The sequence below is a fragment of the Hemicordylus capensis genome, chromosome 17 (genome assembly GCF_027244095.1).
Source record: "Hemicordylus capensis ecotype Gifberg chromosome 17, rHemCap1.1.pri, whole genome shotgun sequence".
Classification (NCBI taxonomy): domain Eukaryota; kingdom Metazoa; phylum Chordata; class Lepidosauria; order Squamata; family Cordylidae; genus Hemicordylus; species Hemicordylus capensis.
In genome coordinates, this window is record NC_069673.1 from 14889294 (window position 1) to 14913806 (window position 24513).

At 57.7% G+C, this 24513-nt stretch overlaps 1 protein-coding gene across 2 annotated transcripts; it reads left to right on the top strand.

Moving 5' to 3' along the window:
• The first annotated feature begins 255 nt into the window (after window positions 1-255).
• RABL6 (RAB, member RAS oncogene family like 6) lies at window positions 256-24513 on the top strand. 2 transcript variants are annotated; one of them, XM_053282441.1, is made up of 16 exons: window positions 256-1008; window positions 6591-6725; window positions 7389-7436; window positions 8279-8308; window positions 9833-9885; window positions 11147-11238; window positions 11382-11522; window positions 12185-12290; window positions 14387-14490; window positions 15522-15856; window positions 16163-16322; window positions 18352-18624; window positions 18824-19154; window positions 20350-20518; window positions 22109-22167; window positions 22529-24513. In XM_053282441.1, the coding sequence occupies exons 1-16, from the start codon at window positions 879-881 to the stop codon at window positions 22730-22732; spliced, it is 2370 nt and encodes a 789-aa protein (XP_053138416.1). In that variant the 5' UTR covers window positions 256-878; the 3' UTR covers window positions 22733-24513. The 2 variants fall into 2 exon arrangements, with proteins under 2 accessions (XP_053138416.1, XP_053138417.1); XM_053282442.1 differs by lacking the exon at window positions 8279-8308 and having other exon boundaries at window positions 259-1008.

The following is a 24513-nucleotide window of genomic DNA, read 5'->3' on the forward strand; positions in this document are numbered from 1 at the left end:
ATGCAGAGGGTTACCCGTCTGCACACGCCCAGAGGGACCTCCTTTCTCTTTGCAGCTCTGCCTCTGGCCACGTGCAGAGTGCCTCCCACAGCGCAAGGGTTCTGAAATGTGAAAGTTCCCCTTCCAGCCCAGCTTCGTAATTGCTTTGGAATGGGCAGCGCGGAGTTATTTTGACCCTCGCCGGCTCCCGTACTCGGCTCTCCTGGTTGCCTAGCAACAGGCGGCTCCCTGGTCAAGATGGTGGCGCGTCTTCCACGTGTTCCAAGCGGATTTGCCGTAGGCCGCTCTTTCCTGCCTGCTGTGGCGACGAGCTTTCCCCACTAAAATTTTAATTGCGATGGCTCAGAGCACAGACTTAGAAAAACCTAATTCTAATTTTGTGGCTTCGCGTTTCTCTCTCACGCGCCGCTCGAGGAGCCCCCAGCCTTCGTTGCGCGTTCCTGTCTGAACTGTCTCTCTTTGGGCTGCCGTAGCCCCGGAATGATGCGTCCCTATGTAGACTGTCCCTCGCGGGCTGCCGTACTCCAAGACCGCGACCAATAGGGAGACGTGTTCCGAGCTGTACCCGGCGGGCACCCGTAGGCTGCGGCCCGGCCAAGATGGCAGCTCTGGGATGTCCCCCGCGGGCCGCCGTAGTCCCCCTCCCTTCTCCCTTGGTTGCTTAGGGAGAGAAAGAGGCTCGGCCAAGATGGCGGCGGCGGGGACTGCGGAAGCGGTGCTGGGAGCCCGAGGGGGCCTCGGTCCCCGGCGGCTGCGGGCGGCGATGTAACCGGGCGCGCAGCAGCCCCCTCCCCGCCTCCCCCTCGCAGCCAGGCCGGGCCCGCCTGAGCCGCCTCCCTCCCGCTCCTCCAGCCCGGCCGGGCAGGCAGGCAAGGAAGATGTTCTCCGCGTTGAAGAAGCTGGTGGGCTCCGATCAGGCCCCGGGCCGCGACAGGCCCATCCCGGCGGGGCTGCAGTCCATGAACCAGGCGCTGCAGCGGCGCTTCGCCAAGGGCGTCCAGTACAACAGTGAGTGGCCGGCCGGGCGCGCGGGGTGGGTGGGTGGGTGAGTGGCCGGGGCGGGTGGCCTCCTGCAGCAGCCACTCCTGCAGATGACTCCCTACCCGCAGCCCGAAACGCGGGTCTTTTTTGAATGGCCCCCTTCGCTAAGCAGGGCCTGCCCTGGTTTGCATTTGGATGGGAGACCACCAGGGTTCCCTCTGGCAGGGATTCCCAGACGTTGTGGACTACAACTCCTGGCATCCCCAGCTGCAATGGCTTTTGCTTAGGGATTCTGGGAGTTGTAGTCCACAACATCTGGGAATCTCTGTTAGAGGGAACAGTGCCCCCCCCCCCGCGCAGAGGGCAGGAGTGGGCAGCCTTTGGTCCTCTAGCTGCCAAAGTTGAACAGGCCTGCCTTATGGGAAGGGGCTGCTCTGGGAAGAGCATCTGCATGTCTACATTCAGGAGGTTCCAAGTTTCCTCCGTGGCAGCATCTCCAAGATAGGGCTGAGAGAGAGACTCCTGCCTGCAACCTTGGAGGAGCCGCTGCCAGTCTGTGAAGACCATACTCAGCTAGAGGGGCCAAGGGTCTGACTCAGTATATGGCAGCTTCCTATGTTCTGGGCACCACATTTTAGGATGGACATAAATGAATTGGAACAGGCTCAGAGGAGGACAACGAAGATGGTGAGAGGGTTGGAAAGCGGGTCTGAGAGTTGACTTCACAGATCTGAACGGCTGTCATTCGGAAAGAGGAGTGGGCTCCGTTGCTTCTGAGAACTAGGGCCAATTTTGCACCTGACTGGTTGCAGGACCTGGTGTGCACTTTATAAATAGCGATGTTATTAAAGCAAAGTAGATTTCCCAGGATTGAAGTCTGCTCTCCCCGCCCCCGGCGTAGGAGCATGGTAGCTGGAGTGCTTGCCTTTGGAGGGATGGGTGCCCATTTGGAGGGGGAGAAAGAAACAGTGGGGACCATCCTCTGCTTTTGGAGCGGGACTGTTTCGGGGAAAGAATTGACAACTGCTACCTTGTTTTGGAAGGGAGGGATGATTGAGCAGAGATGATTGAGCAGAGAGCAAGTCGAAAACCCTGTGTGGGAATCAAGTGGAGGCGCCAGAGGTTGGGAAGCAGAAGAACGGTTGCTGGGATGCTAGTCCTGCTATGAGACGAAGAAGAGTCCTCCAGGAAATTCAGAGTTTGCAACACACCCATGGCAGCATGCAACTGGAGTACAAAAACTAGACTACCCTTTAACATAAAATGAGCATCACTCTGTTTGCGTTTAATGCATTTATACATTGCTTCGACTCGTGTCTCTGGGAGTAGTTGCCTGCTTATGGGGGTAGTTGCCTGCTTCAGGGAGGCAAGGAGTAGTTGCCTGCCTTTGAAGGGGTTAGTGGGTGAGGCCCTCCTTTTTGTAAGAGGAGGGCTGTGCCTGGGGCGCAGATGAATAGGGGCTGTGGAAATGGGAAGGGAATGCCCAACACTTGGGTGTGGAAGAGTGCCTGTTGCGGGACTTGGCTGCAGCATGGGATGGGTGTGTTTCGGTTCTGTTCTTGAGCTCTTCTAAACAGAGAGAGAGAGAGAGAGAGAGAGAGAGTCCTAGTCAAGATCCACAATGCAAGGAGCCAGTTGCTGGAGTGTTGTGCTTGGAAATCCACATTAAAATCCTTGACTGTGCCCCTTACACGCAGAGTTATCGTCAGGCCATCTTCCCTGAAAAGAGACTTGGGCAAATTCAGAGTATAGTGAAGATGGACCAATAAAAGAGGCACCCTTCTAATGTGGCGGTTCTCTTCATTTAGCAGGGGGGAGAGCAACTGGCCCTCTCCACCCCCAGCACAGCATCCCTCCAGTGGCTGTTGCCAGGGGCGTGACTACTATTAGGCAAGGGGAGGCAGCCCCCACGCCTTGAGGCCCCCCCCAGAGGCGTCACATGACTATATATTGTGAAGTGTGTGTGTATCACCAAGGGGCCCATTTTAAAATTTTGTCTCTGGGCCCACTCCAGCCTTGTTACGCCCCTGGCTGTTGCTGGTATCTGTCTTATGTTTCCTTTTAGATTGTGAGCCCTTTGGGGCCATGGAGCCATCTTATTTGTTTGTTTATCATTTTTCTGTGCTTTGGAAACTTGTTGAAAATCAGTATATAAATATTTGTTGTTGTATCTGTGTGACTTAATAACAACTTAGCAGAGCCACTTGCCCAGGTCGAATAACAGTTCCCTGATCCCTAATGGTGCAGTGGAGAAATGACTTGACTAGGAAGCCAGAGGTTGCCGGTGGTATTTTTTCCAGACGGGCAGCAGTGATATAGGAAGATGCTGAAAGGCATCATCTCAGACATCTCAGGGGCTTTCTGCATCAAACCAGAGGCTCTTCCACTGAGCTACAGCCCCATCCCCAAAGGCAGGGCTGCACAACTTCAGTCCTCCGGCAGATATTCGATGAAGACCCCCCAATTCCTGACTATTGCTCACTCTGCCTGGGGATGATGGGAGTTGTAGTCTAGAACAGCTGATGTCACGCAGCCCTGCCCTAAAGGAAATATCTTGCCGCAGACCACACACTCGCATGTAGTCACCGATCCAAATGCAAACCAGGCTGGGCCCTGTTTAGCAAAGACCAGCTCGCCTTTTGCACGTGAGCAGGCTGAAGGCTGGAAGAACTTTGCCGCTTTGGAGTGCTGAGTCCCCCACTCCCACCCCGCAAATTCAGTTTATCTGCAAGGCTGTGCTCCGGGTTGCACACTCCAGTTGCGAAACACGGAGGGAGGCTAGCAGGATGGGATAAGTAGGCATTTGCTGCGTCAGCTTTGGGTGCTGCTTTGTAGCTTTTGGTGTCCTTGGTGCGCCTGCCTTGCTGTTGAAGAGTTGTTTGGTCTTGACTTCATCCCCTGGGTTAAGGAAGCTTCTCTCTAACTTGCAACTGTTGCGGAGGTGACGGCCGCAGAGTGTGTCGGATTCTTGCGTGGGTGATTACTTGGAACTGAATCACATTTGTTTGGTATTGGCTTCCACAGTAAGTGAGCTTGGATTGCCTGGGTTGCCCACAAGTTGCCCTGCTTTCCTGGTGCTTTCAGGAAGGAGACTCTTGCTTCTCGCTCGCACATTGCCTTTTCGGCACAACCTGCCCCCGAGATCCCTTGTTGGGATCTCTGAGATCGGCTGAGGACATATTCTAACTGATGTCCCCTTTGCAGCAAGAGCCAGATGGCAAGGATGGAAAGGAGGTGTCCTTGGTCACTGCCTTCCGAACATGGAACTCGCTTCTCGTTGGAATCTTTCCAGGATCTCAGCCTCTCCCCGTCGCCCCCACAGAAAGCATTGTGAGATGCAGCTGTTCAGGGTGTCTTGGGGCTTAAGCCAGCAAAGAGGCTTGTAGTGATACTTAAACTAAGCACACAGACTACAACTTTACCCTGTTAATTGCTTGTTTCCAATTGCTGCTCTTCTTGAGCGGTTGGGGATGGTGCAGGCTGTCGATCTCAATAAACAGGAATTTTAGACCGTGGAGAAGCTGTTGGCGGTAAAGAAGTGGGTTACTACAGCATGTGGCTGTAGCATCCCTCTAGCACTGGACTACTCAGCTGTGGCCCTCCGGCAGTTCTGGACTGCAGCTCCCAGCATCCCCAGCTACAGTGGCTAGTAGTCGGGCATGATGAGAGTTGTCGGCCCATGTCTGCAGGAGGGCTGAAGTTGAGCAGCCCTGCTCTAGAAGTTGACAGTGTGCCCATCTCCCTTTCCCTTGGGTTTTGCTGCATTGCCTTGAGGAGAGAGAGCGAGCGCTTCATTTCATCTTACCAGGGCTTGTGTTCCAGGCACTATATTTAACTGCAGTTTTCCATCACCGCTTCAGCACAAAGCTTTTCCATCTCCATAGCAACCCCCAGCATCACGGCTACACAATTCCTAGGCAGTAAAAGTGTGAAGCAGGTTCTGGGGAGGTTGTGATTCTGGCACAAGCTGCCTGTTGTGGAATGCTCTCTGTGCACAGGTAACATCCAGCCTTCGTTTAGGCGCAAGGCAAATGCAGTGTCTCCCCCCCCCACCTTTGGGCTGGTTTTCCCTTCTGATCGGCTGTGCCAGGGAGCAACAAGGAAAGCCAACCCCTCTTGCAGGCTAAGCATCTTGGTTTAGCGAAAAGCATTTCGGGTGAGAACTAAACCCCCTTGCTGAGGCCACGGAAAGCCTCTGCTAGTCAGAATGGAGAGAGGGCCGAGCGAGTTGGGCCAGTGGTCTGACTCGGGCGGAGGCAGCCGTGTGTGTTCGGGCCTGCCTGACTCTGCCTTCGCCAGGGCTGTGGGCCCTTCTGGGCAGGCTCCGTTGCTGCCCACCGCCCGCCCGAAGAACCTCAAGTCCAACTCATTTCCAGGCCAGCAGATACAGAATGGAACTGGCCTTGTCGCTCCTGAATATTTCATGGGTTTTAGAGGAACGCAAGTAGCATCGGTTACTAGCTGTAGGCGCTTGGGTAGGGAGTGTGCTCGGGATAGCAGCTTCATCCTTCCTGGAGGTGGCTCCGCTTCTCTGGCTCCTTCCGCCCCAGGCCTGACTAAGCAACGGTTGTGCTCCACTCTCTGAGCTTGCCGCCTGCCGCTGGTGGTGGTGGCATAACAGGCCAGCAAAGCCCGGTGCTCCTCAGCAGTGTGTGCAGAGACAGCCCAGCAAAGGCAGTGGGGCTCACTAAGCCGCTCCTGGTGCATTCCGGGCCATGCCTGTGAGTCTGTGCTTGTGCCGAGAGGTAGCATTTGCTTCTTGCAAAGCTCTGTCTGCGGTTGGAGCGCAAATGCCCTCATGGCAGGGCCGCACCCCGTTGCTTTAGAGCAGGGCTGCTCGACTTTGGCCCTCCTGCCGATGTTGACCTACAACTCCCACAATCCCTGGCCACTGTTTCTGGAGATTGTGGGAGTTGTAGTCCAAAAACAGCTGGTGGGGGCATAGTTGAGCAGGCCTGCTTTAGAGGTTCCGGGCCAGAGGCAGCATTATTGGGTGGATTTGTGCCGAGGTGTCTTGGCCACTTGCCTTTCGGCATGACTCACTTTTTCCTCTCTCTCTGGGAGTCCTCATGCTGCCAGCTTATCTATCGTGTTTGCCAGTCGGTATTTGCTGTGCTTTAATCGTCCGTGAAGGCATTTCCTGGTCAGTCCCTGCAAAGAGGTGGCAGGCCGGCTGGCCAGTGCGGTGTCAGGACCCTGGTGATCCTTTTGGTTTTGAGGACACAGGGTCCCTGGCTGTGCCTCTTGAAGGGGGTGCTTCACATCAGGAGCCGTCAAACCACCCCCACAAGTCCACTCTCTGGATGGGGCAGCCTCATGAGTAAAGCCCCTGGGACCTCCGGTTAACCTGCGTTACCCCTCGTTGCGGTATTAGCCATGTGCGCCCCTAAAAGAGCCTGACTGTAGGGGTGCTTATCTGTTACTGTGTGTGTGTGTGTGTGTGTGTGTGTGTGTGTGTGTGTGTGTGAGAGAGAGAGAGAGAGAGAGGGGGGGGGGGCATCTAAGGAAGCAGACTTGCAAAGGGAGACCCTTGCCTTGAAGGCCAGTCTCGTGCCCACCATTCTCCTTGTATCTTAAAATGGCTTTTTCTCCTCTTATGCCTTCCCCAGTGAAAATCGTCATCCGGGGGGACAGAAATACGGGGAAGACCACTCTATGGCACCGGCTCCAAGGGAAGAAGTTTGTGGAGGAGTATATCCCGACTCAGGAGATCCAGGTCACCAGCATCCACTGGAATTACAAAAGTAAGCTGCAGAAGGAGGCTTGAGGGCAGGGGCCGTGCCCTCTCCTCCAGCCCTCTCCTTCCCTTGCCTGTGTGTGCTGGGGCAGGGGTGTGCCAGTGCGCACTCTTGCGTGTGTCTTGAGAGGGGGCCACTGACTCTCCCACTGCAGGTGTTCATTAACAGAGCAAAGCTAGGCTGGTTGCCTTCTTGCTTGTTGCTGCTGTTGGGAATGCTTACTGTGTTGCGCTTCTATCCATTAGACCCAGGTAAGTATAGAGCTGCCACCTGAGGTTTAGGCTCCTCGCATCTGGCAACGTGGATGAACGGGCCAACGCTTGTGCCGTATTAAATGTCGGTTTCAAGGTGCCGTCAGATGGTGTTTTGATTTTTAGAGAGCGCCCTCGGTCTTTATTAACCATGCTTTAGGAGGAACTGGAAAAAAAACAAGTGGCCATTCAATTAAATTTCAAAGGTGACTTTTTAAATGGGCCCTTCATAAATCTCCCTTCTGCAAGCAGGAACTTGAAAAACCACCCCTAAGATGGCCATTGTGAAGCGTGTCTCAGACAGGGAAGCGATTTCCCCCTTCTCTGTCAGTGTGGCAGGCAGGCTCTGATAGCATTTGGCAGCCAGCTCCTTTTGGGCAGACTCTGACACTGTGTGTGTGTTATCCCCTGCTTCTAGCCACTGATGATATCGTGAAAGTCGAAGTCTGGGACGTCGTTGACAAAGGTAAGCTTCCCTCCCACTTGAACGAGACCTTGATTTCTTTTCCTCGACTTGGCAGGGCGGGTTGTTCTCCGTTGCTTAAATGTGTCCCAAGAACACCTTGAAGTAGCAACTCTCAAATGATTTGGCACGAGAGAAAGAAATTAATAAAGGCTGCCACGGGCCCAGAGCCGCCTCCTGCAGAGCGGGGCTGCCCTCTTGTGTGTCTGGCTCGCAGCTCTGGCCTTGCCTTGGCACTCTCCAGCCAGGGCCGTTAATTTGCGTAGGGTGTGGCTGGATCCTTCTGCGGCATCCCATGCAAAGGCACAGCAGAACTGCCCGCCCTCGGAGGGTGTCACCCTGATGGGTCTCTGCCCTGGGTTTGCCTCTTTTCAGCCAAGAAGCAGACTCAGGACAGTAACTCATGCAGAGACAGTGGGGCGGAACCTCTGAGGCTGAGTAATCCCTACCTCCTCAAAGTGAGGCTGCTTACCATTTTTAAGTGGTAGGGGTGGTGTATTGGGGAGAAGCGCTTCACAGAGAAGTGCTCGAACCTGGGTCTCCAGAAGTTGTTGGGCAGCAGTGCCTATCATCCCCAGCCAGCCACAATGGCCTCTCCAGATGATGGGAGTTGTAGTCCCACAGGACCCAGGCTTGAGGACCCCCGGCTCAACAGAATCCTGTGGGTGACGCTTGGGCGGTGTCAGTGCAGGTGCTAAAATGCCTGAGATGCTGTCGAGGAAGGGCCGCTCGGAAAAAACGAGGCCTGTGGTCTCTCGGATCACTCTTCCACTGGTCTGGTGCTCTTCCATTTCATGGTTTTGTGTTTTTGTCTTTTTCTTCCTCCTTCCCCACCACGTGCTCAGGCCAAAAAATCAACCTGCGTGACACTTTGGGTGAGAGCAACTTGAGCATAGAGCTTGGTCCTTCCTTTTGGCAAAAGCCTCCTTAGCCCTTGTAGTTGAGCGTTGATCGGGCAGAGGCCCTGGCTTCACCCTTCCCTTCTCCCCTGTGTGCGGTTTTCTGTTCAGTTTTGGGTGGCGTGTGGTGTGGCGTGCTGCACTTTGCAAGGCTGATCGTGAAAGAGCAAAAACAGAGAGGAAGAGAGAAGACCCACAGATGCCAAGCACCGCATGGGTGTGTGTGTGTGTGTGTGTGGAACTGGAAGCAGACCTCCCCTGGCTCTGAAAGAGTGCAATTCTCAACTGAGAGTCCCTCACGGCTGGATTCTCCCCGCCTCTGGCTAAAGAGCTGTGTCCCTCACCTCAGTCTGCTTCAAGGGGGCTTTGGCCATGTCTGTGTCCCACTCCAGCAGACGGGGGTCCCTTCGTGGGGGTTTGCTCCCTTTTTCTCACGCAGGGCGTTGTGCACTCGAGGGAGGCAGGGTGTGTTGCACAGCTCCTGGCGGGGTTGGGCCTGCTGAGAGGGCCTGCCAGTTCCTGGCTCTCGTGGCCGGGGGAGAAACGTCTTGGCCTCTCCAGAAGCCAGAGCAGGGCTGGGCAGAGCGGGCACGTCTGTCACCGCCTCCTGTGGAGGGAGACCCCTGGGATGTCTGTCCCGAAAGCAAAGGCTGTCTGTCCCCGTTGTGTGGCCTCAGGACCTTTAACTGGGACTCCCGCTGGGCCCTCCTGCATGCCAAGCACACGCTCCAGCCCTGAGCTGCAGCCCCCTCCCCTCTGTCCATGGGGAGGCATATGGGGCGGCCCTTCGCTTGGGGGAGGCCAGGGTTCAGCTCCCCTGCTTTGGGCTGGAACTTGCTTGGGTGCCTTTGGGCAGGCCGTTGTCAGCAAACGAGGATCTGGTTTCCCCTTAGTGGCCAACCGAATGCTTCGGGGGAGCCCGCAAGTGGGCTGCCAAGGCAGAATCCCCCCTCCTGTTGCCTCCCTGAGTGGCTGGCCTTCGAAGGTAGACTGCCCTCGGAGCTGGAGGTTTGGCTCGTGACTCATAGCTGTCGACAGACTTGCCCCGTGTGCGTTTCTCTTAACACCCATTTAAAACCAGCAGGTTCCCCAGGTTAGCCACGTGTCTGAAGAAACACGTCCCTTGGCCTCCTGAATCTGCTGTCCCTCTGTTTTGTGGGATAACCCCGAGTTCTAGGATTGTGGGGGGGCCCTCCCCACTCTGGCCACATTGTGCATCGCCTAACAATAAAGACCCACAAGCACCCCAAGTTGGCGGCTGTGCATCCCGCGGAGGAGGCCCTTCTGGGTAGCTTCTGTGCAAGGTTCCGGGCGCCTTGGGGCAGGAGCTGGGGCCACCCCTCTGCCCCCCTGCACCTCTCCCTGTCTGAGCTTGCAAGAAGGGGGGTGCCCAGGGCACAAGGCGGGCGAGCAAGTGGGCGAGCGCTGCATGGCACACCTGCCCTCCCGCCTCCTCTCCAGCGGGGCCTTCTCCTGATCCCCCCTTTCCTCTCTTCACAGGCAAAAGCAAGAAACGAGGCGATGGCTTGAAACTGGAGAACGACCCCCAGGAGGTGAGGCTGGCCCCTCCTTGCCAGATGTGGGGCTGGGAAACAGTGGGGCACCCTCGCTCCCGGTGAAGCCCCCTGGCCCTGATCCCGCCCCCACGGCTCGTGTTCCCTGTAACAGAGATTCCCCGATGGTGTTGACTCTGACTCACATCGTGCTGCAGTGCCCTTCGTCTGGGGATGATGGGAGTTGTGGTCAACGACGTCTGGGAACCCCTTTTACAGGGAAGGTGGGCTGAGACTTGAAGGGCTGCCGGCAGGGTCTGGGGAGGCCCTGGGCAAGAGGCCATCAGCGGGCCGGCCTGTTGCTGGCAGAGGCAGCAGGACATGCACCCAGCCTTCTGACTCTCACAAGGCTGCTTCACCATGTGCTTTTGGGAAGAAGGATCTGCTGGCTGCAGCCGTTAGGAACTGCAGTGATCGGATGCTGCCTTCAGACCCTCAGTCCATCTAGCTCAGTATTGTCTTCACAGACTGGCAGCAGCTTCTCCCAGGTTGCAGGCAGGAGTCTCTTTCAGCCCAATCTTGGAGATGCTGCCAGGGAGGGGACTGGGAACCTTCTGCTCTTCCCAGAGTGGCAGCTCCATCCCTTAAGGGGGATATCTTACAGGGCTCACACTTCTAGTCTCCCATGCATATGCAAACCAGAATGGCCCCTGCTTAGCAAAGGGGGCAATTCATGTTGGCTACTACAAGACCAGCCCTTGACCGACCTTAGCACTCTCTCGCCCCCAAGGGCAGCATTTTTATGGAGAGTGGTTGGAGCTGCCCTTTCCATAAAGGCCACATGTGATCACATGATGCCTTTGGTTTGATGCCTTTGTTCAGCGCCCACAGATCTCCTCAGAGGGCCTCGGTGTCTGCCCCAGCCTGCCGGTCACGAGAACAAGCTGTGACATCAACTGAAGCAAGGAAATTCAGTCCACTGAATAGCAGAGGGAGCAGGGAGGGCTTTTGTCCTCCCAGGTTTGCGAAACGAGGCACTTTGCAGCCGCCGCTGCATGAAGAATCCATTTCCCCATCCCAGAGGAATGTCCCATATAAACCAGTGTGCACCACAGGGGCAGAGGCGTAGCAGGCAGGATGAGCCCCGCACATTTCCATTGCGGGTGTCGGGGGAGCAAAGCCAACTCAGTAGCAACAGGAAGCCAAACCCTGCTCCCGAAACCAGCCCTTCCCATCAAAACAGCAGCAGTCGGCCGTGCTTTGGAGGCGGCTTGTTTAGCTGCTGGAGCGCACTTCAGACTTGGCTCTCTCCCATTCCCAGGCAGAGGCGGAGATGGCTTTGGACGCCGAGTTTCTGGACGTGTATAAAAACTGCAACGGCGTCGTGATGATGTTTGATATCACCAAGCAGTGGTAAGAGAGGTCTGAGCCTCGGTCTTGCCTCCCTCTTGTCTTGGCTCGGAACCGGCCCGGGCTGCGGAAATTGGGTCCGTGTCCAGGGAAGGTGCTGCTGCCCTGCTCTGAAGCCGCCTTGCTGTTTCTCCCCTCCTCTCCAGGACCTTCAACTACATCCTGAAGGAGCTCCCCAAAGTCCCGACCCATGTTCCGGTGTGCGTGCTTGGCAACTACCGGGACATGGGCGAACACCGAGTCATCCTGCCGGACGACGTGCGAGAGTTCATTGAGAACCTGAACCGGTGAGGGCAGCCCTTGGCCCTGGTGCTGTCGGGCCGTCTTCCCCCTCCAACCCGCCAGCCCTCCTTCAGGGAGTGGGTTTCGCCTTTCTCTCTCTCTCTCTGCATGGCTGCCGCCCCCAGCTGTCCAAATACAGCGCAGTTCATGTCCAGCAAGAGAGCTTGTGTGCATGGATAACAACGGAAATGTATCGGCCGCTTTTCAACCAAAGTTCCCAACCCGGTCGACATATAAATAAATAAAATAGCTCCCTGTCCCCAAGGCCTTCAAGGTCCCTGCCAAGTCTGAGATGCTATTAATCTGGGAGGGGAGAGGGCAGTTTGACGGAAGGCCCCTCCCAGTGGGATGCCTAGCAAAGGTCTGTTTGCATGTGTGTCTCCAGGCGGCCCGATTCCCCTCGGTTCCTGCCACCTCAGCCTCAGTGCTCAGCCAGCTGCACAGCAGCACTTCCGAGGGATGACGCGTTAATTTGCCTCTTGGAAGAGCTGCCAGAGGCATAATGAGCATCTTTGCTGGTTGGATTGTCCGCCTAGATGTGGGCTTGGGAGAGCTTGTCCCGAGCAGGGAAGCTTGTGCACGGACCAGAGCACCGCCGTTCCTGCTGCGTCTCCCTCTTCCTCACACACAGTCTTCTTTTCTCCCCCTTCCGCCCGATGCCAAGCAGACCTCCCGGCTCTTCCTACTTCCGCTACGCCGAGTCTTCCATGAAGAACAGCTTCGGCCTCAAGTACCTGCACAAATTCTTCAACATTCCCTTCTTGCAGCTGCAGGTGAGGGCTTGTGTCCTGGGTGTGGGGTGTGGGAGGGAGAGGCGATTCAGTGGGCTCGTGGGGGTGGGCTAACCCTTCTCGGCGGCTTCTTGCCTTCCTGCTATTTTGCCTCTGAGCATTCAGTGCCTGCTGTGGGAGAAAGCTGGGCCTGGCCCGCCCAGGTTGGGGCTTCTCTTCTGAGCAAGAACACGGTTTCCCAAAGCTGCAGAGCATGTGATTGTCTCTGAATAAAAACAAAGTCGGCGGCGGCTTTTGTGGAAGAAAACCAGGTGCAAATTCTGTCCCATGACTGGAAACTGGGTTAGCCTTGACCCAAGATCTACAGCCTGTCCCCAAAAGCTTCTGCTGATTTCAGCAGGCTTTGAAAGAACTTGTGTGGTGCCTTCTTTTCCATCCGTATGGGCTGGAAAATTGTCTTTTTAACCAGCCACCCGCCGCGCTCCTTCCAGAGCGGAGGTTTTCGGGAAGCCAGATTCTCTGCTCACTGCTGCATTTCTCTTGAGCAGCAGCAGCAGCCCACGTATCTGGGAGTCTTGTGCTCTTACAGTTTGCTCCTAACTGGAATCTCATTGGGTGTTGACTGAGGTAGAGACTGAAGAGCTAGGATTAGCGCAGTCCCATTTCCCGCCCACCCTCCCGCCCAAACTTGCCCTGCTTCAGTAAAGACCTGTGCCCAGCTGTTCAGTGCCATGTTGCTCCATCTTGAGAGCAAAAGCGAGGAGGCGTGTCTGCATTCGGAAGGCAGTCGGCTGAGCAGTGAGACCAGCAAGCCCCAGGTCTTCAGTTAGGCCTTCAGAATCGGGTCTGTGCTGGCTCTCAAGGTCTCCAAGGCTCCATTCTCTCTAGCTCAGGACCTTGTGACTGGCCACCATCCATATATGGGTCCGTAGCTCCTTGTTGGAGCCTCTGCTTGGCATGCAGAAGGTCCCGGGTTCAATCACTGGCAGCATCTCCAGGTAGGGCTGGGAGAGACTCCTGCCTGCAGCCTCGGAGGAGATGCTGCCAGTCTGGGTAGACAATACTGAGCTAGATGGACCCAGGGTCTGGCTTGGTGTGAGGCGACTTCCTGTGCTCGAAATGGTCACTCAGCAATGAAACTCACTGGGTGACCTTAGGCCAGCTACGATCTCTCTTTCTTTTCTCCTTTTCTCATCAGACTTCCATCTATACTAATTCCACAGCCCAATAAGGACTAGAAACTTGCCCTTTAGATGTTCTCTTTTAAATGAAAGCTGGCATTCTCAGGAAGCTAGGTTCTGCCCCCATAGCCCCATGGGATGCTGGCGTCTGCACAGCTTAGGCTAGAAGGAGCCCATTCCTGCTTTTGCCGAGGTGCTGGTGCTCTTGGATGCAGCTTTAAAAGTTTTGAGTTACACCGTGTCTTCGCCTTACACTCATGCATGTTTCATGGCGAAAGCAGAGGCTGGCACGCACCCCTGTGGCTGACCCAGTCGCTCTCTTTGGGAAGTTACGTGCTGGCCTTGGTTCTTCCCCCAGTTCCCATCAGTCAGGGTGGGCCCGCTCAAGCCAGGAGAACTCCCCAGGCCGCTCCCTTCGGATGTTCCAGGAATATTCTCCTCCTCCTCCATGAAATTTATTTCATTCTTTGCTGGAGAGCTGCACCTCTGGAAGTGGCGTGCAGCCCTTCTAAGCCGAACAGGACGCATCAAAACTGATCAGCAGTTTTAAAAGATCTGCTCAGACCAGGAGAAGGCCGTGGCTATTTCTAAGCATGTCAGAAGAGCCCTGCTGGATCAGGCCCAAGGAGGCCCATCTAATCCAGCCTCCTGTTTCACACAGTGGCCCGCCGGATGCCTCTGGGGAGCCCGCCGGGAAGAGCTGAAAGGGGCAGGCCCTCTCTCCTGCCGTTGCTTCCCTGGCACTGGGATTGTGGAGGTACCAGCAAGAGGTCTGAGGGTATCCAAAAATCAGCCTCTGGCCCCCTTCCCAGTTGCTGTTTAATTCATGGCCCTGTCCCGGGAGTGGCAGCACGCAGGGCCGACATCAGATCTGCCTGTACGCAGGCGGCTCTCTCGAGGGATCTGTTACAGCGTGACCCGTCCTGATCTGAAGCTCCCTCCCTCTCCCCCCTTTAGCGAGAGACGTTGCTGCGGCAGCTAGAGACGAATCAGCTCGACATCGACGCCACACTGGAAGAGCTTTCTGTGCAGCAGGAGACGGAGGACCAGAACTACGAAATGTACGTCCTGCCTCGCCTTCTGAACCCAACGGCCCCCTGTCACACCGGGAGGCCATCTTGGTGGCCGCTCTGCGGCTGGAGTGGGCTCTCCTCTCCTCGCTCCCTCCCCGAAGAGCCGTTGAGACCCCACCTGCATGACACACTTAGCCCAGCGCAGGGTGTGGGGGGTGGACTCCTTTGGCAGTGGCCCCCCCTGCCCCGCTCCCCAAAGGAGTCCTGGGACCTGTAGCTCTCCTGGAGATCCCCTGGCCTGCACTTAGCCCTCCTCTCGGACGGCAGTTCCCAGCATTCCCTGAGGAGAGGAGAAAACCTCATCAGGCCTTGTCCATCTGCATTGGTACGTCTTCCCCGAAATGCTGCAAAATCTCTCCGCCTGTGCAGCCTGTTCGGGGTGGAATCGTTGAGTCTTGTCGTGTGGAAGTAGAAACTAGTATCTATATGTGTTGGGTGTGTTTAGGCTTAAAAAAAACAAAACAAAAGCCTGTCATCCCTCTCTCTCTCTGTGTATATATATATATATATATATGTGTGTGTGTGTGTGTGTGTGTGTGTGTGTGTATATATATATATATATATATATATATATATATATATATATATATATTTAACAGGTTAACCCTAGCCCCTAAGCGGTTGCCCAAGGCCTTGGCTTTACTTGCATTAAGTCAGATGCTGCTTGCAAAGAGGGCATTGTGGGAAACCTAGTTCAGGCTCACAAACCGCTCCTTCGCCTGCGGGGAGTAAATCAACCTCCAGGCGAACAGGCACGTTAGCATTGCAAATGTAATGCGAGAGCCGCCTTTCAGGGACCCTTCTGCTTCGAGGGGGGAGAGAGAGGAATTTGAATAAATAACGTTTCTTGTTTTCCTTTGCAGCTTTAAACGGCCCAGCATGGGATGCATTTGGGCTAGTAAAACAGTTGCCTGGCTAGGAGTTCTTGTGGTCTGGCCTGCAGATCGGCTGTGACTGATAGGTGTGAATGAGAAACGCCTCCTGCTCTGACGTCTCCACTCTGTCCCCCACCCCGACAGCTTCCTGGAGATGATGGAGACCCGCGGCCGAGGCCATGCCTCCCCACTGGCGACCAATGGGCAGAGCCCTTCCTCGGGTTCCCAGTCTCCAGTGGTTCCTCTGGGCAACGCGTCGGAGAGTTCCAGCCCCAGCACGCCGCTTCCGCTGCCTCAGCAGAGCCTGCCCAACCCCGCTGCTCCCCCGGAATCCATCGCGCCTCCATTGCCGGCCCTTCTGCCCGAATCCCAGCCGCCCACAACCGCCGCCGCCGCCCCAGCTCCGCCCCAGAAGCGCAGCATCATCTCCCGGCTCTTTGGGTCTTCGCCCGCTCCCGAGACGCCCCCGCCTCCCCCAGGTAAGCCTGCCTCCAGCCCCTGCAAGGTCTCACCCAAGCCCCGTCCCCACTTTGGCTGGCCTGTGCGCTTTCAAGCATCCGTTTTGTAGTCATGAGGACTAGAAAAGTGACTTTATGACGATAATGGTAATGAGCTTCTTGGAAAGCTGGTGGCCAGTATCTCCTTGGGTGCTCCCCCTGATTCACCGCGCACGCACAGCCCCGGGTGCTGAGAGTCACGAAGGGGGAGCTGCCGTGGGGCGGAGCGTGGAGGGAAACGCAGCTCCCGGCGTGGAGTGCTGGAGTCCCTTTCTGCTCCTGCCGCAGACCCCGCCGCTGCCGCTCCCCCTGCTGGCGTCCCCTCCAAAGTGCAGAGCGTGGAGGACTTTGTCCCCGAAGAGAGTCTGGACCGCAGCTTCCTCGAGGACCCCGCTCCGCAGAGAGACAAGGGGAGGCCTCTCGCGAAAGCCCCCGCGGACAGCGACAGGTGAGGAGCCGGCAGCGGGGCTGCCCTCCAGGGGTCCACACCAGCCGGCTGGGCTGGGCTGGGCTCCCTCCTGCAAGCGCTGGCTCCGTGGCTGGTAGACCAGCACTTCTTTCAGAACAAAGTGGCACAACCGTGGCCCCTCAGCCGTGGCTGGACTACAGCTCCCTTCATCCCCGGTGATGGTGGGAAATGGGAGTGATGGGAATTGTAGTCCAGCATCTGCAGTAGGGACTCCAGTGTTTTGCAGCCCTGCTGGAGGAGGAGCGAGGGGTGGTTTTTTTGCCATTTTCTGGAAACCTGTTTCAGCAAGAGGGCTTGTGCCAAGCTCCCTTCTCAGCCTTCCCTGTTGGGCACTAAAATGGCAGGGGAGCTGTTTCTGCAGCAGCAAGCATGTATTGTCCTTGTTGCTAAGCAGGGTCAAACCTGGACTGCATTTGAATGGGAGACTCCATGTGTGAGTGCTGTAAGGTATTCCCCTGAGGGGAGGGGGCCGTTCTGGGAAGAGGAGAAGGTTCCCAGTTCCCTCCCTGGCAGCATCTCCAAGAGAGGGCTGAGAGAGACTCCTGCCTGCCACCTTGGAGAAGCCGCTGCCAGTCTGTGAAGACAGTACTGAGCTAGATGGACCAAGGGTCATGACTCGGTAGAAGGCCGCTTCCTGTGTTTCTCTGGCTCCCTGTCGAACAGAGGCTTGAAGGCACTGGGATGCCCCCTCGTTCGTGGGAAGGGCCTTTGCCACGGCATCTCAGCTCCCACTCCACTTGACAGAACTCCTCTTCCCATCATGCATTGGGGCCCGTGGTCACAAGGCTTTGCAGGGGTGTCCTCCCGGGAAATGGTCTTTCCCAACGGGGCACCTGGGACCAAAAATGCTGTTAATTCAGTTCCGTGAAAGGTGTGTAAGAATGGAAATCGTGGTGGTGACAAACGGGATCCGGGGGGGGGGGGAATCAAGAATGAGCTTGGGGTGTTGAGCTCTCCGTGGCCAGGAGGGGTCAGAGCGCGCCAAGCCAAGGAGGCACCCGCTCGCCGGCACGCTCTGACCTCCGGGCCACCGAGATGATCTCCTGGCCTCCCGCTCGTCCTTAATTTGCCTTGTCGGGTATTTGTGTCGCTGCGCTGATCTCTCCCTCCCCCGCACACATTTTGCTGCCTCCCTCTTTCCTAGAGGAGGAAAGCAGCGATTCCCCCCCTCCCTTCCCCGGGCTTGGAGCTGACCCAGTTTTGCTCGTCTCCTGCGCCAGCCTGCCTTTTCAGAGCCCGTCTTCCAAGCCACGAGAGCTCAGAGCTGTCTTTGGAGAACCGAGGCGAGCTGAAATCCCCGGGATGCCCAATTCCGCCCTGGGCGTAGTAGGGTGACGGTAGATGTGTGACCCCGGGCGCTGCTCAGACCCCCAGGCCTGCAGTTTTCCTGCTGTCCTCTGGCCGGGGTGGGGGGGATCCGGAAAAGAAACTCGAAAGGTGTGCTGGAAATGGATGGGCTTAATTGCACTCGGCACTTCGAGCTGGCCCTCTGGAGCTCTCCTGTTTCTGCCTTCTTCCCTTCCCTTCTGTGCCCCTGTGTTCTGGGGGACACTGTGCCTCCTAGGAAGAGATCAGTTGTGCCCAGCAAGCTTCTCTGAAGCGTCTTCATAGAACATAGGAAGCTGCCTTCTACCGAGTCAGGGCCTTGGTCCAGCAAGCTCAGTATTGTCTACACTGACTGGCAGCGGCCTCTCCGGGGTTCTGGGCAGGGGTCTCTCCCAGCCTTACCCGGAGATGCTGCCAGAGAGTGAATGCATGCATAGCGGCCCCTCTCACCGCTTCCTCGACACAGGGGGCTTGCTTTCTGTCAACCTCGCCGTGGTCTCTCTCGTCCGTCACTGTGCGGGCCTCTCTGAAAGAGCCCTGGGTGGGCGAGGAGAAGGGTCTGGAGGGCCGGGCGCTCCCAAGCCTCTCCCTTGGGCTCCCTTTTGCCCGCCCAAGGTCCGGCGGAGGGTTTCCGCTCCTGCCCTCCCAGCCTTGCCCGCTGACCCCCTCCCGTTCTGTGCAGCGACCGGGATGCTCCTGGCAGGAACCCCATGGTGGCCGGCTTCCAGGACGACCTGGACTTGGACGACTGTGTGCCCAAGAAGCCTGTCCCGGCCACCGCGGCGGCGGCAGCAGCAGCAGCAGCGGAGCTGGTCCCGAGCAAAAACGTCACCCTCTCGAGCGAGGAGGAGGAGGAGGAGGAGGAGGCGGTGGCGGCAGCAGTGGCCGGGGAAGAGTGCCCCGGCTTCACCGTCATGCTGGATGAAGACTTGGAGGCCGAGCAAGAGGCCCAGCGGTACGTGGCTGGCACAGGCTGTCATCTGCAGGCTGGGCGGAAGGACAGGCTCCTTTCCCGGGAGGGCTCCTCACCAGAGCTCCTCGCATCGGGGGCTCCCAGCGGCTATTGGCCCCAACTCCCAGCTGTAGCCCACAACTTCTGGGGATCCCAGTTCCAAGGAGGAGCCTGGGCCGCAGATGGTTTCCTTCTCTTCCAGATCTTCCAGAAAGCCCTCAAAGCCCCCCAAGCTGGCAGCGTCCCCCAAAGCGCCCGAGCCCAAGGCTCCCGCTGGCTTCGGCGCTCCACTGGGGTTGGAGCAAGGCGGCGGCAGGCTTTCCGCAGAGGTGGCTGGTTCTCCAGTGGCAGCCTGCCCTCCCCCCAAGGTGGGCCCTCCCCCGGGCAAGGCCTCCGCTCCCAAGCCGAAGGGGGACAAGCCGGAGGAGTCGGACAGCGACCCGGAGGGCCCAGTGGCCACCCAGATGCTCTCCTTTGTCATGGATGACCCGGACTTCGACAGTGAGGAGTCGGACAGCCAGAGGAAGAGAACCGTAAGCCCCCCCCTCGGTGGACTTGCCGTTGCCCAGCGTCCTGCTCTTTCGGGATTGCTCCGCAACCGCCCTCCTGACAGGGGTAGGCGGGCCAGCCCCAGCCAGGCCATGGGGAGTTTGGGGGTGACACCAGTGTTTCCTCTGGCAGAGGTTCCCAGAGGTTGTCGACTGCAACTCCCAGCGGCAGTGGCCTTTGGCTGGGGATTCTGGGAGTTGTAGTCAGCAGCCTCTGGGAATTGCTGTTAGGGGGAACATTGGGTGGCCCTCTCTCTCTCTTTCTCTCCATCCGTGGGTCCTGGCTGGTGCTCTGTCCTGGCCCCTTCCCTGGCACGTGCCTGTGCTGGCTCTCTCCCTGACGAGGGAGAGTCGGAGTTGGCGCAGAGGGCCGCTTCTCTCCTCGCAGGAATGCGCCGGCCAGCTTGCAGAGCGGCAGGAGCTTCCTTCCTTCCAAAGTGGAACCGGGAGCCAGAAGGCGGCATCGCAGGGGGGTGGAAAGTGGGTCAGGCCGGGAAGGAAGCAGGTTAACCTCTTTAGACCCCTCCTGAAAAAGGCGACAGCATCTTGAACTGCCGGGCAGAGCGGGCAGCTCTTGTCCTCTTTCAGCCCATACGCAACCCCTGCCCCTTCCGCTGGCAGTGTTTACGAGAGCAGCATTTGAACCCATAAAGCTGTCTTCTGCCTGTCCAGGTCGTTGGTCTGTCTAGCTCAGGATTGTGTGCTCTGGCAGGCAGCAGCAGTTTGAGGAAGGAGTCCTTGAATTGAATTGAACCGGGGCCCTTCTGCATGCCAAGCTGGCGTTCTGCCACTGAGCTACGGGGGTGGGGGTGGGGGCTGCCTTACAGCAGACAGTGCCCACTCATGCACTTGCCCATCCAACTGCAGACCAGGGTGGGCCCTGCTTAGCAGATGGGCAATTCCTGCTCGCCCCCACAAGCCCAGCTCTCCCCCTTTGGGGGAGGTTTAGGAGCACAGGAAGCTTCCTTCTACTGAGCGAGTCCATCCTGTCCTCCTGGAAATTCAGGGCCCCCTCGGAGAGCCGGGTTTTTGGATTCTGAACAAACTCCGTGTATTCAGAGCTCAGAGAGTAAAGCGTCCTGGCGGCCCAGGGGTCACTTTGGCAAGCGGCTGCAGGCCCGCCCCAGGGGACTCTCTGGCGGGGTTCCTGACCCTCCCGGGTGTGTCTCTCTCTGTCCAGGACGAGTTCCCCGTGCGAGAGGATCTCTCGGACATCTCCGACGAAGACGGCCCTCCGAAGCTGCCCCAGCCAGCCAAGCCTGTGATACGCTCCTTCAGACCCAAGAACGACTCTGACCTCTTTGGGCTGGGCCTGGCTGACCCGGCTCCCAAGGAGAGTAGCGAGGAAGGTAAGCCCGCCTGACCGTTCTTCATCCGGCAGATCTGTTGACCGCAAGCGCTTTGCCAGCGAATGTCTCGACGTGCAAGCTTCAGAGTCGCACACGGTTCCTCCTCTCGACTCCCTTTCAGTGATAAAAAAGAACTGTTCATTGCCTTGAGGTTCAGCCTTTCCACTTTGACCCGGATGCCCGGGGCAGTTGACGAGATGAAAACAAATGTTTTAGGAAGCGAAAAAGCAGAGCTGTCTCAAGGCAATTGCTTTCTGGCTGGCTCACCTTTGGGTTTTTTTTTTGCCTTTGCTTAGCTAGATGCTCAAGGAAAGAACAAGTGCCAGGCAGTTGGTGGGTGTCCTGGCTTAGCCTGAAAGTGCAGGACTTTTCCCAGCTCCAAGGTGGAGGGGACGGAATGGGAGCAGCGTTCCGGCCTGCTCTGGGAAGCCGTGCTCTTGGTTTGGCTGACGAGAAGCCTCGCTCTAGATTGCTACCTGCAAATAGCCCAGTCAGAGCGTGCGAAAGCTGCAGCACGGACACGAGCAGCTCCTTCCCCAGCTGGCTGCCGTCTTGTTCCTTGGCTAAGGAGGCTGCTTTTGGTTTCCCGTGTTGGTCGAAGGCAGTGAGGATCCTGCTGTTAGGCGCATGCCGATGGCGGCCCTTGGTTCCTCCTTCCAGAGCAGGGATGGGGCACGCGGGGTCTGTGCAGACAGTGAAGGGGGGATTGGAGGGAGACGAGAGGAGGTGTTTTGGTTTGGGGACACCCCCCTCTCCCTCTCACCCCCTTTTCAAGGACCTGGCAAGGTGGTTCTCTCTGTTTCCACCGTCGGTCCCATTGACCTTTTCCGGACCCCTCTCTCCTTCATAACTGGCAACTTCCTTTTCCTCTCTTGCATGCAAAATGAGCCCACCCAACGTTGAGGCAGGAGTCTCGCTCAACCCTGTCTTGGAGATGCTGCCAGGTTCTTGGAACCTTCTGCCTGCAAGCACGCAGAGGCTCCTCTCAGAGTGACTCCATCCTCGAAGGGGAAGGTCTCCCCGTGCTCCTACCTGCAGCCTCCCCTTCAAAGGCAAACTAGGGCAGACCCTGCTTAGCAGAGGGGACAAGTCATGCTTGCCACCACAAGACCAGCTCTCCTCCCCGCTGAGTTATAATGCTCAGGGGGTGGAGCACCTTCCCTGTGAGGAAGGCGAAGGTGTTTGGGGGCTCTTGAGTTTAGGAGGGGGAAGCAAGTAGGCAGGGAACAGTGAAGCCTGCTGCCGGGAAAGTGGGCAGAGAGAACTCTTCAGCTGCAGAACTCCCGGATGGCATTTGCGGCGGTGTGGAGATGGCCACCAGCTGGGATGGCCCTGAAAAGGGCGGGGGGAGGCATATTCTCAGAGGAGGGGCCCCTCGCTCGCTGTTGCTCCTTGTAGCCAAATGGGACCTCCATGGCCAAGGGCAGTCTACCTCTGGATATCATTTGCTGGGGAGCAGCTGCTGGGGAGAGCTCGCCGCTGTGGGGAACTGGATGCTCCTTGTGCTCTGGATGCTCTGGGGCTCTTCCAAGGAATGGCAAACGCAATAATGGGGCTTCTCTCCCCCACCCCACCCGCTTCACATTGCAGATAAAGAAAAGGCTTCCTCCAAGGAGAAGAAGAAGAAAAAGAAGAGAAGCAGCAAAGAGGTACAGCGTCCAGTGGGGGAGTGGGCGGGCGGGGGGCTTCTCCCAGGTTGCAGGCAGGAGTCTCTCTCTCAGCCCAATCTTGGAGATGCTTCCAGGGAGGGGACTTGGGACCTTCTGCTCTTCCCAGAGCGGCTCCATCCCCTAAGGGGAATCTCTGACAGGGCTCACCCTTCTAGTCTCCCATTCAGCTGTAAACCAGGTTGGGCCTTGCTTAGCTATGGGGAACAAGTCATGCTGGCTGCCACCAGACCAGCTCTCCTGGCCCTTGGCTCCGGAGCCCTATCTGGCACAGTTCACAGGCATCTCCCTGCAAAATAAACTCTCTCTCTCCCTCTCTCTCTCTCCTGCTTCTCTCGCTCAGGAGGAAGAAAAGGCTGCTGCTGCGGCGAAGAAGAAGAGCAAGCACAAGAAGAGCAAAGAGAAGGAAGAGGGGAAGGAGGAGAAGAAGCCGCGGAAGAAGCGGAGCAAAGACAAGGGCAACAAGATCGACGACCTGGAGGCCTTCCTGGGGGGCGGGCTGGGCGCCAGCAAGCCGCGGGGGGGCGGAGACTACGAGGAGCTGTAGCCCGGCCCGGCCTGCGTCCTGCCATCACCACCTGCCCTCGGCTGCCGTTGCCACCACCCCCCCCCCATGGCAGGGGGCTGATGGGCGAAGCTGTGGCTTCCCTCCTGCTGCGCAGACTGCTGGGACCCAGAGGGGAGAAGAGAAGAAGGGATGGAGCAGGGCCCGGAAGAGGCTCCCGGCGCGCACCGCCCAGGAGTTTCCAGGGAGGTCTCGCACCTTCCCTCCCGAGAAACCCCTGGTCCCGGCTGGGCAGGCGAGGAGGTGGGGGCACTGCCTCCACAGCCGCCCCCCCCCGCCCTCTGAATCCTGCCTCGCCAGAGCCCCAGGCCGCCGCTCTGCCCCCTGGACATCGCCACGTCCCAGGATGGATCTTTGCTGTTATTTTTTTACAAGAGGTTATTGACTGTGCTCCGTGTTGAGAGCTTTTGGGGAGAAAGGGCGCTGGTCTCCCGGGGGCTGTGGGGCTTCAGCAAGAGGGGCGAGGTGTGTGTGTGTGGGGGGGGGAGGCACCCCAGTTCCTGTTTGCTACGAGTGGGGAGGAAAGGGTCCAGAGGACCAGGCGGGTGATCTCTGCAGCCCCGGGTGTCCTTAGCGCCACTCAGAAGCTGCTGTGCAGTTTGGGGAAGGAAAGGCAGAGTTCTCTCTTGCGGCGGGGGGGGGGGGGAGGAAGAAATGAAGAACTGCCCTCCCGCCTGCCCACCCCCTCCCCTCGGTGGTCCTCCTCCTCCTCCTCCTCCTCCTCCTCCTCCTCCTTCTTCTGAATCACGTTTTTGCATATCCTGCTGGGAAGCACCTCTCAGGGACTTGTCTTTGCCATGGAAAGGGAGTGGCGGGGAAGGCAGAAGCCGCATCCGGCCTCCTGGGGGGCGAGGGGCCTTGTCTCCAGAGCACCTCGGAGGAGGGCGCGCTTGAGCCAGCACCTGCCTCTCCCTTCCCCTGCTCCGGTCTCCTGGCGTCCTGGCAAACTCAAGCCCCTTGCCCCGTGGCTCTCAGACCGAAGGCCGCCCCCCTGGCCTGGTGCATGCATGGGCTGCGTGAGCCGTGGCTGGCTCCTGACACGAGTTGGCCACCCCCCCCACCCCACCCCACCCCACCCCACCCCACAGAGTGGCTTCCACAATCCTCCACACACCTGTCCTCCGTTGCTGTGTCGCTTCCACCATCAGACCTCCCTTGAGGGGAAGCTGGTTGACAATTTCTTGTCCATTCCGTTGCCTCTGTGTGTGTGTGTGTTGGATTTGGGCTGTGTTTTTCTCCCCGCTCTGCTCAGCCGAGGAACCGTGCTGACGGGCGCGCGGAGCGTCTCCTGTGGCTCCTGCTTTGGAGCGGCCTGGCTGGGCAGGGGGCCTGGCTTCCTCCCCACCCCTCCTCTCCGTTTCTGAGAAATGCGCTTCTCCCCAGTTGCAGACCCAGCAGACTCAAGTCCCGCTGCATGAACAGATCGCCATCTCAGGTATTTCCCGCCCCAGCCCCTCCCTCCGTCTCGTGTGGCACCCATCGGGAGGGGGCCGCTTTTGGGTGGGAAGAGCGGAGAGTCGGCAAGGGAATCTCGGGCCCTCGCCCTGCAGCAGGAGGAACACACCTGCACCCCTCCCAGGAAACCCTGCAAAAAAAGAGAAGCCTGTCCTTTTAGGAACCCAACTCCCGTCTGAGCCTGGACAAGTTTCATGAGGATGTCGTGGTCCTGTTTTCCTCCTTCCCTTTTGGCTTTGTTGGAGGGTGGGGGAGAAGCCCTCCAGTGAGAACACTCCCATTTCAACTGATAAAAGCTCTTGGTTGTA